Here is a 17,435-nt window from a genome sequence, read left to right as displayed (position 1 = left end):
TATTTTCTCTATCAGTTTGCTGGAAGTTGAGATTAGGGCAATGGGTCTGTAGTTCTGTAAATGTTTATTTCCCCCTTTTTGTGTATTGGTTTCACTACAGACAGTTTTAACTTGTCAGAGAACACACTGTTTTTGAGAACACAGTTTATTAGATGAATTAGTGGTTTCATTAGTTCATGTTTGCATTTCTTCAATAGATATGGAGAAATTTCATCTAATCCTGTTGATCGTATGTTTCTGAAGTTACCAATAAGCTGCGGAATGTCGTATGTACGTACTGTGGGTAGTGTACTGCAGTTGCTGTATATCCTGTTTCATAGAGACATCATTTTCAAATCGTATCTATGAAGTAATTATTAAAAATATTTCTTACTAGAACGGTATCTGAGAGATCTTCATTATTCACATTTAATTGTACAGTATTACATTTAGTTTCTGTTTCACTGTTTCTGATTTTATTTACAATTGACCACCAAATCTTTGAAATGTTATGTGAACCTTGTATCTGTTGGCTGATTCTTCCTCATTTTAATCTCCTGACTACTTCACAGTATTTATATTTGTACTGTTTGTAGAGTTCTTTGTGTAACTCTGAGTTAGTCAGTCTCTGTAAGCTATACAAGTTTTCCATTTTTTCTTTCAGGTCTTTTGTTTTAAAATCTAATGGCACAGGTTTTGAATTTGAAGGTTGATTTTTGTGGATACTCACTTTTTTTGATGGCATGGCTCAGTCATAATTTCTGTGAACATGTTCCATTTATTGTTGACCCCGATTCTAGTCATAACTGATTCCCTTGATTCCTGGTCTAAACTATGTCTTAGTGTAGCAATGTTGTTTGCAGATTATATTCGCCTGTGCTCATAAATTTTTCTTGGTTTGAATTTGGTATTACATTTTGGCACTAGTGCTTGGCCTAAATTATCTGAGAGGTGACCCTTTATTATGACTGTTGAAATGATGTGGTCATAATTTGTGGTAACATGATCAATTGAACTACTATGTGTGTTAGCTGTTATGATTGGTACTAGTCCAAGAAGATCTTTAACTCCATAAGACAGGATACAATCTGTAAAATGTTCGCTTTCCTGACCATCATGTTAAGTGCTGATGTTCAAATCTCCCAGTGTGACAAGATTTACACTTCTAAAGCATGATATTAATTCATTTAAAACTCCATCAAATGATTTCAGAAAAGTATCATAGTTTTCACCGGGGGTCTTTATACACCTGTGACATAGAAATGAACAGTGTAAAATGTGATTTTAAGAATTTCAATTTTGAAATCTTTGTCAATACAGAAATTGTTCCCCCATAGCACTTTTTCTGTGGTGGTTATGAACTTACATTTCCTTGAGTAGATAGCACCTTTATTGTGTGTTCTGCAGTAGAACGCAGCTAGGTTGTAGCCTTCTAATTTGCAATATTGAATGTTGTCCAATGGTTTCTGGTGTTTTGCAACTATTAATAGATGTTAAGATAGTCCTGTAATAATGTTTCAAAAGCATCTGTTTTGTTTTCTAAACCCTGTACATTATAATGCAAAAGTGATAAATTATTCTTGTGCAGACTGATGTCTGTCTAAGGTACATATGAAACACTTACACCTGCATCTGGTGTTGCACTGGTGGAGGGTCTTACTGTCTTTAAAAAAAACATCATTCTTGTCCTGCTGATGCATTATTTTACTGACCTGGCATTTCGTGTTTGAATCTCCCAAGTATTCGTTATTTTTGTCCTTGAGAGGGATGGCCTTTGCAGCACAACAATACACATTCAATTTGCTGTTCACTACTTCTGGATCCATTTTATAAATAAGTCCTTCCCTAGTCTGTTGAGATGTAAGCCATGGGATGTGTGGATATCTCTTCCTATGCAGCTTATGTTCACAAATGTAACATTTTTGAATCTCGGGCATATGTTTAGTATCTGTTTATTTGCACTTCACACCTCTTTATTTACACACAGCCAGATTGGCAAGTCATGTTGATGTAGAACAGAGAATATGATCATGTTTGAGTTTCTTAGCTCATGTAGCCTTCTTTTAAGTGGGATCTCTAGGTCTTTCATTTCATTTTTGCTATGTCATTTGGTCCCACTACATTTTCATGTCATGGTTCATAGAAGTCACTGCCTGAAATTTTTTGCCTTGTTTCAGTAAGATAGATCTGGTGACTGCCTCTGGACTGAAATTTGGCTGTCTGCAAATAGGTTTATTTTACATGTTTTTGCTGGTTGATGATAACCGTTTTAGGACTGCTGATACTTGGATGTTGCGTGGTGGCACTGTTTGTTTTGTCTCTTTTGGCCATATTAGTCGATAATCCATCTTGAGGAACACTTGATTTTGATTCACTGTTAGCAACTACAATCACGATTGAATTTGTTTGTTTCCTGTTGTTGAAAGTGACTATGTCATTCTTTGTGTTTGATGTCCTTTTTCTTTCCATGTGGTTTGACACAGCTCGTTGAGATATCATAGTCTACAGCTTAAAACACTTCAAAAGGATTTTCGAGCACAAAGATTGTGTCACCAGTACTTTTATTGTTTACATGATCTTGCAGTTCTTGCATTCTATTTTTGTAAGTGACTTTAGTCCACTTTTTGCGACGCTTTGTGGAACTTTTTCCAAGCTGAAAATTCGAGATATCCACTTTCAGAGCACTGATTATAAATTGTAAACTGGACGCACGTTCATTTAACTTCGTGATTTCTTCTTTACAATTTGCACATGCCTTCTTTTTAATGGCAAAATCAACAAAATTTTCCAGTGAGAATGAAGCATTACATCTTACTTTTTGAGTTAGTTGACTGGTCTTAGAGCTTTAGAGCTTTTTTGATTGGTGTTTACAGTTTAGTGGTAGGTGGCTTGATGGAATCATTGCGTTCTCCTGAACATGATTGGCAAGCTTTGAGCTCAGTATGCTGGATATGCAACTTTTAATATAAAGTATATTCTGTGATGTATTAAAATATTATTGCTGTTGTTTAATAAAATATATACATATATTCATATTTCTAATTAAAGGCAAGTGAAGAACTGGAAGATCGTGAATCGCTAGCACAGATTGCTGCTTCTGGTGAAGAGACATCAATGAGTGATGGAGAAACATACATAGGTAACCATTTGTAGTTTTTCTATAAATTTGTTATATAACATAAACATGTGTGAAGTTGTGTATCAATAGTGTTTATCTTTTGTGCTGTTTATTTACATATCTTCGACATAGTTCTGAGATACATTGCGCCCATGTTCTAGTTCTTTTTTCTTTTATATTTCTTTTCTCTTTCATTCTTCTTCATAATTTTGCTGTCATTTTCAGTAGTACAATCTTATGATATTAATCAAGGGTGAGACCTTATTCTAAAGTCAGAACTAATTTAATTTTTTAAATGTGTTGAAAGAATACCTGAATTGTATGTCAAGACAGTGAAACATTTTTTTTCTTAATTTTCATTGACTACAGGTATTAATGAAATTAGGAAAAACTCCAGCTAAACATGAACAGTGGAATGAATAGAAATATCCACATATCACATAGTGAAAAACTTTAATTATTGCGTAGGCAGATAAAAAAGACATTGAACACTGCAACTCAGCAAGAAAGTGTTTTGCTTCATAGTAAGGAAAATAGTGTGTGTGTGCATGCACACTAATTAATACTGGTGGTCTTTGAGATAGAGACAAATGTGTACACTCCATTTCTTGTTTCTGTCACTCTGTTAGGCCATCTCTATATTGCCAGGTTGCCGGTTTCACTTTTTCCACGTTGTACATTATGCTTATTTAATTTCTAGTACCTTGCAGTTTTACACCTCTCCTCTGTATTTAGTATTTAGTTGGTTTCTTTGGAATGCAGATTAGTCATTACTTTTCCATGTCTCTTGTGTTGTTGTCCACGAAGTGTCTATTGTTGAATGGCCAGAATAATTAAAAATAAACTGAACAATAAATATAGCAGCACCAATTATTATACATAATAAAATATAAGGCTTCTTAATGTAATGCATTTTTCTATTTTTTTTTCTAGAGAAATATACTAAAGGAGTAAGTGCAGTGGAGAGCATCTTGACTCTAGACCGTCTGCGCCAGAATGTTGCTGTGAAAGAGCTGCTGCAAGCACAGGGTCAGACACACATGAGGAAAACAGCTAGTGTACCAAACTTCTCGCAGGTAAATTGTTATGATAAAAACCAGTGTCTTGCTGTAGAAGCCCTCCGTCATTCGTTGACTACTGTTTCATGTTTATGGACATGAAATTTTCTCAAAAGTGGTGACCTGTGATAACATTTGCCACAGTTCGTAGTTTTACAAATACTGGTGGTAACACTGCTCTCTTTTACACGAGTTACGTCATATAATCATTTATAATTTTACACTTCAATATAATTACATTAGCCTTTTTTCAGTATATTCACACAAATGGGTTCCTTTCACTTGGAGTCGACAATGAGGGTACAGTTCATGAATTAAGATTGATTATGTATTATCTGTAATGAAAAAATAAATAAGTTCTGAGTATAGTTCAATTATTAAAAATAAAAATGCTCTATAACTGAATGTTCTTATTTGTAAAGAATTTTATTTATTTTTCAAAGAGCTGGAAAGTTACCTTGAAATGAAGCACAAAAAAAAAGGTTTGCATAAATGAATAATTGTAATTTTGGTACTCGAATAGTTCAAAAATTTTAAAAAATACACTGAAATAGAATAAGGAAGTAAGACAGTGCTCCACATTTCTGACTTTTCTACAAAGGAGAAATATGTTGTGATTTGTGAAGTTTCATCAGATTTCTAAGAAGTGTGGTTTGGTTGCTGCTACAATCCTCAGATACTGAATAATAGAAGGTAACATTTTATCTGTTTTGAGTAAAGATTAAGAAGAAGAGGATACAATATGTAGTTTTGTGATCTAGTATCTGAGGACTTTAACACTAACCATATCAGACTGATTAGGAATGTGAGGGAAATGCACAAATCAGAATATATTTTGTCTTTGTAGAAAAGTTACAAATTTGGTATGTTGTTTTACTTTCTTATTTTATTTCACCATATTTTTGCAATACTTGCAGGTTTCTGTATATGTTTCAATACAGCAGATTTCTCGAAAATTTAATTTCTTGCACATAGTATAAATATTTTCTAACTGTTAATCACAGATAACTATCACTCATTGCTATACAAAAGGATTGTATTAAACTATCAGAGTACCAAAATCACAGTTATTCATTTGTGCAAGCCTCATTTTTTTGCTTCATTTCAAGATAACTTTGCAGTTTTTCTGCAAAATAAATAAAACAAAAACACACAATAGCAAAATATTTTTCTTTTGAAACATTCAGCTATCCTCTCCATTTTATCTATCTCGTAATTACAGAGATGCCATCATAAATACAAAATATTCATGAACTGTATCCTTTGAAAGATAGGCAAGAACTAACTCATTTCATAACATTCATCATTACGGAGTACAGCTGCTGTACTGCTCCCTCTTCCTGCAGTTGTTGACGATAATCTATCAAATTGTAGTGTCCATCACTGAAAAGCTTTGCATCAGTTGAGAAAGCCGATACCTCATTGTCAGACATTGCCAGTTACACTTGAAACAAGGAGAAATATGTTTGTGTGAATATGCTGAAATAAAGCTAACATAAATGCATTGAAGTATGACGCTATAAATGCTTACCTGGCGTTACTCTGGTGGGTGAGGCAGCAATATTACAACTAATACTTCTAACACTCTAAATTGCTTAATTGAAGCTTATATGCAGAAAAACAGCAAACTCTAGTGGACAAAGGGTTAAAGGATGAGAAAAGAACCAAAAAGTTGTGACAAATCAAAAGGGTACATTAGAGCTCAAAAATGCACAAATTTTTGGTTGGTTGATTTGGGAGAGGGGACGAAATAGCTAGGTTATCGGTTCTGCATTAATTGAATGTAGTCAGAAGCCATGTGATGCTTGCTGCTAGATAAAGCCCTCCTCTAGACCTTTCCATCCATTATTGTTTTCAGCAATATATGAGGCCTGTCTGGGGGGGGGGGGGAAAAAAAAAAAAAAAGCTCATCAGACATTTTGTTAAAACCACAATTTGTTTTCACAAGAAAGAACATGTATTGAACTATTTTTATACATGGTTGTCGCCTTTGTTTAGACATTTGTCATAGCAGCAAACCAAGTTTTCTATGCCCTCTTCATAGAAAGTTGCTGCCAGTGAGGACAGCCAGTGCTGAACACAGTTTCTTGCATTGCCATCGCTGTCAAAGCGCTTTCCTCCAAAATCATGCTTCAAGTTCAAGAACAACTGGTAGTCAGAAGGTGCAAGATCGGGGTTGTAAGGTGGTTGATGTAACTGCTCCCAACCAAATTGCTGAATAAGGTTTGAGTGACACCAGCAGAATGGCGACTTATGTTGTGATAAAGCAACACAATGCCTTCAATGAGCATTTAATGCCATGCATCCCTGATCTCACACCTTGTGACTGCCACGTGTTCTTGAATTTCAAGCATGATTTTGGAGGCAGACACTTTGACAGTAATGACGATGCAAAAAACAATTTTCTGCCATGGCCGTCTTCAGTGGTAGCGTCTTTATAAGAAGATGGCTTAGAAAAGTTGGTTTCCCACTATGACGGATGTCTGAACAGTGGTGGCAGGTATGCAGAAAAATAGTTTAAGAAATGCTCTTTGTTAAAAAAATAAATTTCAGTTTGAAAATATGTTTTAGTGTGTGCGTTTTTTTTGTTTTATTTTATTTTTTACAAAATGGTGCATACTTTCTGGACATACAATGTACATCCAAGCTGTTCCTGCATGTTTCTACAAATTTTCTAATTTCCTCTTCTCACCTTCCATTGCATCATTGGTTCAGTCTCTTTTTTTCTGCCATCAGTGAACTGTCTTGTCCCATCCTTTATTTACACTGCTCACCCATATTTCACTTTCATTAAAATCATAATTATGGCTTCTGTCTCAGTCTATTGCCTGATCAATTTGTTTGTGTCTCTTCCCTTTCCAGTAATTCCCAACACACTTGGCATGAACAGTTGACACTGCTACATAACTGAATGACATGGATTTTGTGATGTTTTTGATGATTTTCTGAATGACTTACTTCCACTCTTTAAGATGAGTGGGAAGCCCTTAATGAGTATTACAACTGCTACAACAGCCTGAACACCGTAGTTTCTGGATCTCCATTATATGGAGTTCCACTTATTATTCACATTTCTATTAGGGTGGAGTGATCTTTTCCTTATCCTATAGCAATACTCATTAGGTGTACGCCAGACATTGCATTTTTCCTGGGACATGTTAGGATACATACTCCAATACCCTACTTCTTCTTTTATTTATAACTGTGCACAACCTTCAGACCCTGAGTTACATGGTAGCAATAGCAGAAACTATTGTGCTTGATATACAGGGTGTCCCAGTAGGAATGACCAATATTCAGGAATATGACAGAAATGATCATTTGAAGCCAAAAGGTCTATCAAGAGCTACGAGTACTTCTTCATCTTCAACACTGCAAAACAAATCTCTTCTACTGCAAGCTCTTTGCTTTCTGTAGTTTGTGAGGAGGTAGTATAGACAAAAAGAAAGTCTAATAAACATGGACTCTAAAATGTGTACCTTAAGATCTATTAGCACTTGTTCAGTAGGAGAGATGTGTTTATCAATAGTGAAGATGAACAAGCACTCATATCTTTTAAGATATGCACTTGAGAGTGCATGTTTACTGGATATTTTTTTCTTGTTCTTACTACCAATTCTCAAAACATGGAAAACGAAGAGCTTGCAGAAGAAAGAGATTTGTTTCACAGTATGAAATAGCTCATAGCTCCAAGGTATGCAGTTTAGAACCCATGTATATAATGATTTTAGTAATTTTTGTGAACATTTCTCTCTGAGAACAACATTTTTTTTATTATTTTCAAATGAATGTAAACAGTCTCAACCACAAGAAACTTTTTTTTTTCTGAGATTACTGGTGTCCGCCTGTTTTAGACCATCTTCAGACCTCGTAGCGAAATATGAACATACAATAGAATTAGAGGGATGTAGTAATATATAAAATAAATCTTACATAACAAATAATAAAAGAAGAAATTATGCTCATGATGATAGGTTGTGACAGTGAACAGAGCAGGTGTTAAGACTCCATGAATGCTAACCGCTAAGGAGAGCAATGCGGCTGTTGCTTAAATATGTGATGCTCCGCCCACTGCATACCAAACCACATCAGTGATAGCCAATTAGGCATACAGATTGTAAAACAGGTGTTTCAGTACAATATATATGGAATGGTTACACTAAAGCTAATAACAAATGAAGAAATGGGTGCCTTACATTATAGAAAGTAACTGCTATAAACAGCATTTCATCTATCTGTGATAAAAAATATGTGTAAAAGAGATAACCAGTCATAATTGGTTGTGAGAATACCGATAGTCATCTGTGGAGATTTATCATGAACTCATAGACTGCATGGCAGCAATGATGGTAGTTAGGCGACACTAGTGGTTCCCATGGAGATTTATTTATTTATTTATTTATTTATTATTTGTCCCATAGATCAAATCAGTACAATGGCTTGTACAACTGATATGGGATAAGACAATACAAATATACAGTTTACAGGAGTCTAAAACAGTAAACAAGAACACAGAAGAATGATTATTTTACATTACTTACAAAATTATGTTACTTAAAGTTACGGCTTTACAGAGAATTGTTACATGATGTGACAAAATTGACTTAACAACATTCAGCTTTGATACATTATCATGCACTAAGACAATTTTGATTCCAAATATTCCTGGATAGTATAAAAGCAGTCTTTTATTAAAAGAGACTTCACTGTCTGTTTGAATTTATTTATTTCTTGGATTTCTTGTATAAAAGTTGGAAGATGATTATATCATTTTATTCCCATACACTTGACACCGTCACTGTACAGTTTTGTTGAGTGGGTAAGTATTCTTAGAGAGGTTTTTGATCTTGTGTCATAATCGTGGTAATCCATATTTTTGCTAATTTTGTTGATACTTTTTTTGGTAAAGAATAATAATTCTAGTATGTATTGGCATGGGAGGGGCAAAATATTTAGTTTCTTAAATAATGGTTTACAAGTGTCTCTTTGTTTTTTGAACATAATTGTTCTGACTATCTTCTTGTGCAGTTTGAATATCTTAATTGATTCAGAATTTTGGCCCCAGAAGATGATTCCGTAGCTAAGTACAGAGTGAAAGAGTGCATGGTACATTAGGGTACTTGTGTTAGTGACATTCCTTATTGATCTAATCATGATTACTAAGTTTTGTGCTGGTAACATCAATGTGCCTTTTCCATGTGAGCTTTTCAGTAATAGTGACGCCCAAAAATTTTATTTCATTTTCAATTAACATTATTTTTTTCCAGTGATATAGTTGGTAGTAATGGATTTCTGTTTTGGGCCGTGTGGAAGGTTATTCCAATTGTCTTTTTTGCATTTAGCAGCAGCCTGTTACTTTGAAGCCATCGACTTATTTGATCTGTGGTCCTATCTATATGAGATTGGAGAATTTGTTCGGGTGCAGATATGAGTATAGAGGTGTCATCAGCAAACAAAAGGGTTTTTGTGTTTGGTAGGCTGTGAGGAAGGTCATTTATGTAAAGTAAGAACAGCAAGGGGCCCAGGTCGGAGCCTTGGGGAACGCCTTGCTTTATGGTATGCATGGAGGAATGTACAGTGCTAGCTGTACCTGAGAGCTTAGTTTCATTTAATTCGACATACTGCTGTCGATCTTCCAGATAGCTTTTAAACCAGTCATAGGCATTTCCTCTTATTCCATAGGAATGCATTTTTTGCAAAAGTATACTATGATTAACCATGTCGAAGGCTTTTGTTAGATCTAGGAAGACACCTATGGCTGGGAGTTTTCTGTCCACAAGCTCCAGTGCATGATCTACAAATTCTTGTATTGCATCAGTTGTAGCTTTCTTACTTTGGAAGCCGAACTGAGCAGGTGACAGGATATTTTCTTTGTCTAGAAAGGACATGATTCTTGTGGCCATTATATATTCAAATACTTTACTAAAAGTTGAAAGCAGTGCAATGGGTCGATAATTACTGAGATCCTTTCTGCTTCCTTTTTTGTGGACAGGTATAATTTTTGCAATTTTGAGCATACCAGGAAATGCACCATTCAGGAATGAGAAGTTTATTATATGGGCTAGGGGTTTACTGATAAAGTTACTGCGATTGTGAAGGAGGAAGCATGGAATTTGATCTTGTCCAGCAGATGATTTTTTTAAAATTCTGCTGTGAAGTGTCTTTTCTATTTCAGTTTCAGTTGTAGGTCTTAAAAATAGAGTCTCTAAGTTTGGTTCTAGTTGTAAGGGACAGCTATTTTTAAGATAGTTAGCCAGGTTTTCTACTGTTTCTGTAAAGTAGTTATTGAATTCCTCTGCTGTTTCTTTCCCACTGGAGACTAATTTTCCATTTATTTTTAAGCTAATATCACGTTGTAGTTGTTTTCCTCTATTAGTATTCATATTAATAAGTTGCCACATGCTTTTGCTCTTATTTGATGACAATTTGAGGCACTTGTCATTCTGTAGCTTTTTGGCTGCATTTACTACGTTCCTTAATATCTTTTCATATAGAGTAAAGTATGACTTAAATGCTTCACTACTGCCTAGTTTGAATTTGCTAATGTAAAAAAGTTCTCTTTTTCTTTGTGATGATCTAATGATTCCTGGAGTGATCCAGCTGGAGAGTTTACTATCTTTGTTGCTACATTTTGTTTGTAAGGGAAAGTGGCAATTAAAATAATAACAGAAAATATCCAAGAATGCTTCATATTTGCTGTCTACTGTTTGAGCCTCATATACATTTTGCCAGATTTCATTTTGTGTATCAAAGAGGAAAGTATGCATGTGGGTTTTATTGAAGTTTCTCCTCTGTACAGTGATTTTATTGTGTTCATGACTGTTATTTTGCAACCAGACCTGCATAATTAATGCATTGTGGTCTGAAAATCCTAGTTTGACAGAGGATACAGTACAATTTATATTGCTTGCCGCTTGATCCAGACAAGTGGTACTGTGATTTGTTATCCTGGTTGGAGTGTTAACCATTAGGTCTAGGTTGTAGCTGTTCATAAAATTTTTAATGCTTAGATGGCTAGAGTTTTCTGACAGAAAATCTATATTATAGTGACCACATATTAGAACACTATATGATTTTCTTTTACTTAGATTTTCTATTACTGGTGCTAGATTTTTGTAGAAAGTCCCTATGTTACCAGAGGGTGACCTGTAAAGTGCTATTATATAAACATTTAGATCTGTAAGCTCTATACCTGACAGTTCTATATCTTTTTCAATACTATACGAATTTCAAATATCAAGAGGTGTAGCAGTAATGTTGTCTTTTACAAATATGCAACTACCTCCACCTTTGTAAGATGTTCTTGAGAAGTGACCTACGAGTTTAAAATTTGGTATCACAACACTTTCTATTTCAAAATACCTCATGAAATGTTCATTAATACATAATATCTGTGTATCTGACAGTTCACTTGCACTTAATAACAAAATTTCTAATTCATTAAGTTTGGTTTTGAGCCCTTGTACATTATGGATGTATACTTTTAGATCAAGATTTCTTTTGTTTAATTTTTTTACACATATATTGAGGAGGTTCAGACTTTACCTTATTTACTACAATTTGCTGATGGAGTCCTTTGCAAGTTTTATGGTGTATCTTTAACTTGTTTGATGATGCTATCTTTAACTTGTTTGGTGATGCTAAGTTTTTTGTTTTCTCAGAGGGGGATAGAAAAAATCCTCCTTCTTGGGTATATTCCGCCTTGATCTTAAATTAACTCTTACAGGTGTAACTGCTGCAGTCCTTTGTGGATCTTCTGATGTATCCTCTTTCCTGCTTTCTTCGTTCTTGTCAAATTTGCTTTCCTCATTTTTGCCTGTAAGTCTTTCAGGAAGCTGTTAGACAGATCTATTTCGTAATAGTCTTTCTTTAATTATTTTACTGATGTGATCGCACATAACATTTTTTCCATTGTAATTAAGGTGCATTCCGTGATTGGTGTGTAGGTTTCGATGTAGTTTACTTACGTCCAGTACATCACACTTTGCATATTCAGCACACAGTTTCTTAATTTTGATGTTAGTTTTCCTAATTTCTTTATTAACATAAGATCTGTAGATTAGGTCGTGTCTATGAGGCACAGTGGCTACTATTGTGTTCCTAGATTTATTCACTTCTAGAAAGTTCTGTAGCATTTTAATGCAGGCATCAGCTTCATTTTTAGCTATGTCATTCGAACCCGCTATACATACTATAAAGTCATTATCCTGTATTGTGTTCATCTGAAGATCGGTGTCAACGACATGGTGTGTTCCCGCTCCAGGTTTCACTATGCTAGTCACTGCCGTTTCTCGATTTTTCTCTCGGAGCATGCTTGATAGCTTTCTGCCGTGGCTGTCGGCAAGCAAGAGAATACCACACTTTTTCCTTAATGATAGGTTTTTACCCTTACCACTGTTTCCAAGTTTACTGTTGGTGTCCGAATTGCAGGTTTTTACGTCACAATCAGTTGTACACTCGTTATGACTCAAGACATCATATTTATTTTTGTCTAAGAAAGTAACACTTTTAACAGTTTTCGTGATTTGAGACTGAACTTTTTGCGACACTCCTATCCACTCGGATGATTTATCACGTGTATCTTGTTTCACCTCACACGAATTTTTCACTGTTTGTACTTCGCCGATTACTTTCTTCAGTCCAGCTATTTCCCTTTTTAAATTATTGACTATGAATTGTAGGCTTGAAATTCGTTCGTTTAGGGTTGTAATTACACCTTTACAATTTTCATAGGTTTTCTTTTTAACTACATAACTATAACTATTTCTCGTGTTAAAATTCGCGACTTCCACACTCGAGGCCATCTTAGATGATGGTTATATTGATATGCGCCATCCAGCAGAAGAGGATTTCAGAGTTGGGACAGCGGCTGGATGTCAAATACATAGAGGCATGAAGGGTGACATGTAGAAATGCTTGCAAGTAATTGCATATTGCTCTTAGATCATAGTGGCAGTGAAAATACTGGTTGACCGACACCATTATTTACCATGGTAGTGGCTTGAAGGTGACAATATGCATTTTTTTATATTAGATTAGATTTACTTTCATTCAAATTGATCTGTGGTGAGGAGGTCCTCCAGGATGTGGAACATGTCAGAAGAACAACAATACATGACAATTGTTTACAACTAAAACAAATAAGCTAATGTACCATTCCACAGGTCCCAAGTGGAATGATCGTCATTTTTTAATGAACGCTATATGAAAGAGTCATTTTACAAATACTAATGCACTGAATTTAAAATAAAAAAGTTTTGTATTTATTTATAAGGTAATAAACATGTAATACAACTACAATAATACTTATTTACAATGAACACATTACTGCACTGAAATTGTGCAGAAGTTATATTGTACTTGTATACAAATCAGTTGGTTTTACTGAGAAATTCATCAATGGAGTAGAAGGAGTTGGCCACAAATAAATCGTTTAGGCTTCTCTTAAACTGAATTTCATTGGTTGTTAAGCTTTTTATGGCTGCTGGCAAGTTATTGAAAATGCACATCTCCTTGTACAAGACTAAGTGACTTTAAATCCTTGTGAAGATTATTCTTATTTCTAGTATTGATTCCATGAATTGAGCTGTTGGTTTGAAAAAGTGATATATTTTTAATGACAAATTTCATTAAGGAATAAAATATATTAGGAAGCAGTAGTTAGTATCCCTAGTTCCCTGAACAGGCTTCTACAGGATGTTCTTGAGTTCACACGACATATAACTCTTACTGCATGTTTTTGTGCCCGGAAAACTTTAGCTTGGCTTGATGAATTACCCCAAAAAATAATCCCATATGACATTATGGAATGAAAGTAAGCATGGTACGCGAGCTTTTTCATTTTTATATCCCCTATGTCTGACAAAATTTGCATTGCAAACAGAGATTTGTTAAGATGCTTCAGCAGTTCTGTGGTGTGCTCCTCCCAGTTGAATTTATTATCAAGTTGTAATCCCAAGAATTTAACACTGTCCACTTCTTCTATCTTTTTGTCATCATATGTTAGACTTATACTCGTGGGATAATCCTTACAAGTTCTGAACTGCATGTAGTGTGTTTTTTCAAAGTTTAGTGACAAAGAATTGGCTAGGAACCAGTGATTAATGTCCACAAATATTTTATTTGCTGATCTTTCTAAGACTACACTTGATTTGCTATTTATTGCAATGTTTGTATCATCGGCAAACAAAACGAACTTGGTATCTGGTAATGTTACTGATGAAAGATCATTGATATACACAAGAAAAAGTAATGGCCTTAAAATGGAACCTTGTGGGACCTCACATGTAATTAGTTCCCAGTTGGATGATGCCTGATAAGCTTGATACATGTCTCTTTCCTAATGACACCCTTTGTTTCCTGGCATAGATATAAGATTTGAACCATTTTGCAGCATTTTCTGTTACACTATAATATCCTAATTTACTTAAAAGGATATTGTGATTTACACAGTCAAATGCCTTTGACAGATCACAAAATATACCAGTTGCCTGCAATTTTTTGTCTAATGAATTAAGCACATTTTCACTGTAAGTGTAGATAGCCTTCTCAATATCAGAACCTTTTAGAAATTCAAACTGTGACTTTGACAGTATGTTACTTGAGATAAGATGGTTATAAAGCCGACTGTACATTACTTTTTCGAAACTTTTTGAGAATGTTGGCAACAGTGAAATTGGACGGAAATTTGATGCTATTTCTTTATCTCCCTTCTTAAACAGTGGCTTAACTTCAGCATATTTCAGCCATTCAGGAAATATTCCACTGATAAACGACTAGTTACACAGATAGCTTAATATGTTACTTAGCTCAGAATCACATTCTTTAATTAACTTTGTTGATATTTCATCATACCCACTAAATGTTTTTGATTTTAAAGATTTTATGATGGACGTTATTTCTGTTGGGGTAGTGAGGGTAATCAAATAGGGGTAATGCAGGAGTAGGTTTAATAATGAATAGGAAAATAGGAATGCGGTTAAGCTACTACAAACAGCATAGTGAACTCATTATTGTGGCCAAGATAGATACGAAGCCCACACCTACTACAGTAGTACAAGTTTGTATTCCAACTATCTCTGCAGATGATGAAGAAATTGAAGAAATGTATGATGAAATAAAAGAAATTATTCAGATAGTAAAGGGTGATGAAAAATTTAATAGTCATGGGTGACTGGAATTCGGCAGTAGGAAAAGGGAGAGAAGGAAACGTAGTAGGTGAATATGGATTGGGGATAAGAAATGAAAGAGGAACCCGCCTGGTAGAATTTTGCACAGAGCACAACTTAATCATAGCTAATACTTGGTTTAAGAATCATGAAAGAAGGTTGTATACAAGGAAGAACCCTGGAGATACTAAAAGGTATCAGGTAGATTATATAATGGTAAGACAGAGATTTAGGAACCAGGTTTTAAATTGTAAGACATTTCCAGGGGCAGATGTGGACTCTGACCACAATCTATTGGTTATGACCTGTAGATTAAAACTGAAGAAACTGCAAAAAGGAGGGAACTTAAGGAGATATGACCTGGATAAACTGAAAGAACCAGAGGTTGTACAGAGTTTCAGGGAGAGCGTAAGGGAACAATTGACAGGAATGGGGGAAACAAATACAGTAGAAGAAGAATGGTTAGCTTTGAGGGATGAAGTAGTGAAGGCAGCAGAGGATCAAGTAGGTAAAAAGACGAGGGATAGTAGAAATCCTTGGGTAACAGAAGAAATATTGAATTTAATTGATGAAAGGAGAAAATATAAAAATGCAGTAAATGAAGCAGGCAAAAAGGAATACAATCGTCTCAAAAATGAGATCGACAGGAAGTACAAAATGGCTAATCAGGGATGGTTAGAGGACAAATGTAAGGATATAGAAGCTTGTCTCACTAGGGGTAAGATAGATACTGCCTACAGGAAAATTAGAGAGACCTTTGGAGAAAAGAGAACCACTTGTATGAACATCAAGAGCTCAGATGGAAACCCAGTTCTAAGCAAAGAATGGAAAGCAGAAAGGTGGAAGGAGCATATAGAGGGTCTACACAAGGGCGATGTACTTGAGGACAATATTATGGAAAGGAAAGAGGATGCGGATGAAGATGAAATGGGAGATACGATACTGCGTGAAGAGTTTGACAGAGCACTGAAAGACCTGAGCCGAAACAAGGCCCCTGGAGTAGACAACATTCCATTGGAACTACTGACGGCCTTGGGAGAGCCAGTCCTGACAAAACTCTACCATCTGGTGAACAAGATGTATGAAACAGGCAAAATACCCGCAGACTTCAAGAAGAATATAATAATTCCAATCCCAAAGAAAGCAGGTGTTGACAGATGTGAAAATTACCGAACAATCAGTTTAATAAGCCACAGCTGCAAAATACTTACACGAATTCTTTACAGACGAATGGAAAAACTAGTAGAAGCCGACCTCGGGGAAGATCAGTTTGGATTCCGTAGAAATATTGGAACACGTGAGGCACTACTGACCTTACGACTTATCTTAGAAGAAAGATTAAGGAAAGGCAAACCTACGTTTCTAGCATTCGTAGAATTAGAGAAAGCTTTTGGCAATGTTGACTGGAATACTCTCTTCCAAATTCTAAAGGTGGCAGGGGTAAAATACAGGGAGCGAAAGGCTATTTACAATTTGTACAGAAACCAGATGGCAGTTATAAGAGTCGAGAGACATGAAAGGGAAGCAGTTGTTGGGAAGGGAGTAAGACAGGGTTGTAGCCTCTCCCCGATGTTATTCAATCTCTATATAGAGCAAGCAGTAAAGGAAACAAAAGAAAAATTTTGGTAGGCATTAAAATCCATGGAGAAGAAATTAAAACTTTGAGGTTTGCTGATGACATCGTAATTCTGTCAGAGACAGCAAAGGACTTGGAAGAGCAGTTGGATGGAATGGATAGTGTCTTGAAAGGAGGATATAAGATGAACATCAACAAAAGCAAAACAAGGATCATGGAATGTAGTCGAATTAAGTCGGGTGCTGCTGAGGGAATTAGATTAGGAAATGAGACACTTAAAGTAGTAAAGGAGTTTTGCTATTTGAGGAGGAAAATGACTGATGATGGTCGAAGTAGAGAGGATATAAAATGTAGACTGGCAATGGCAAGGAAAGCATTTCTGAAGAAGAGAAATTTGTTAACATCGAGTATAGATTTAAGTGTCAGGAAGTCATTTCTGAAAGTATTTGTATGGAGTGTAGCCATGTATGCAAGTGAAACATGGACGATAAATAGTTTGGACAAGAAGAGAATAGAAGCTTTTGAAATGTGGTGCT

The 17,435-nt window shown here is 35.2% G+C and overlaps 1 protein-coding gene across 3 annotated transcripts in view; it reads left to right on the top strand.

Moving 5' to 3' along the window:
* The window catches only part of LOC126336356 (kinesin-like protein KIF13A), a 1,265,558-nt gene that overhangs the window by 1,165,284 nt on the left and 82,839 nt on the right, over positions 1-17,435 (top strand). For all 3 annotated transcript variants that reach the window (XM_049999947.1, XM_049999946.1, XM_049999945.1), the window contains exons 26-27: positions 3,028-3,118; positions 4,031-4,173. In XM_049999947.1, coding sequence (XP_049855904.1) covers positions 3,028-3,118; positions 4,031-4,173 — 234 coding nt within the window. The remainder of the gene's footprint in view (positions 1-3,027; positions 3,119-4,030; positions 4,174-17,435) is intronic.

Source organism: Schistocerca gregaria, chromosome 2 (genome assembly GCF_023897955.1).
Source record: "Schistocerca gregaria isolate iqSchGreg1 chromosome 2, iqSchGreg1.2, whole genome shotgun sequence".
Lineage (NCBI taxonomy): Eukaryota > Metazoa > Arthropoda > Insecta > Orthoptera > Acrididae > Schistocerca > Schistocerca gregaria.
This window is presented reverse-complemented; position numbering and strand designations above follow the sequence as displayed.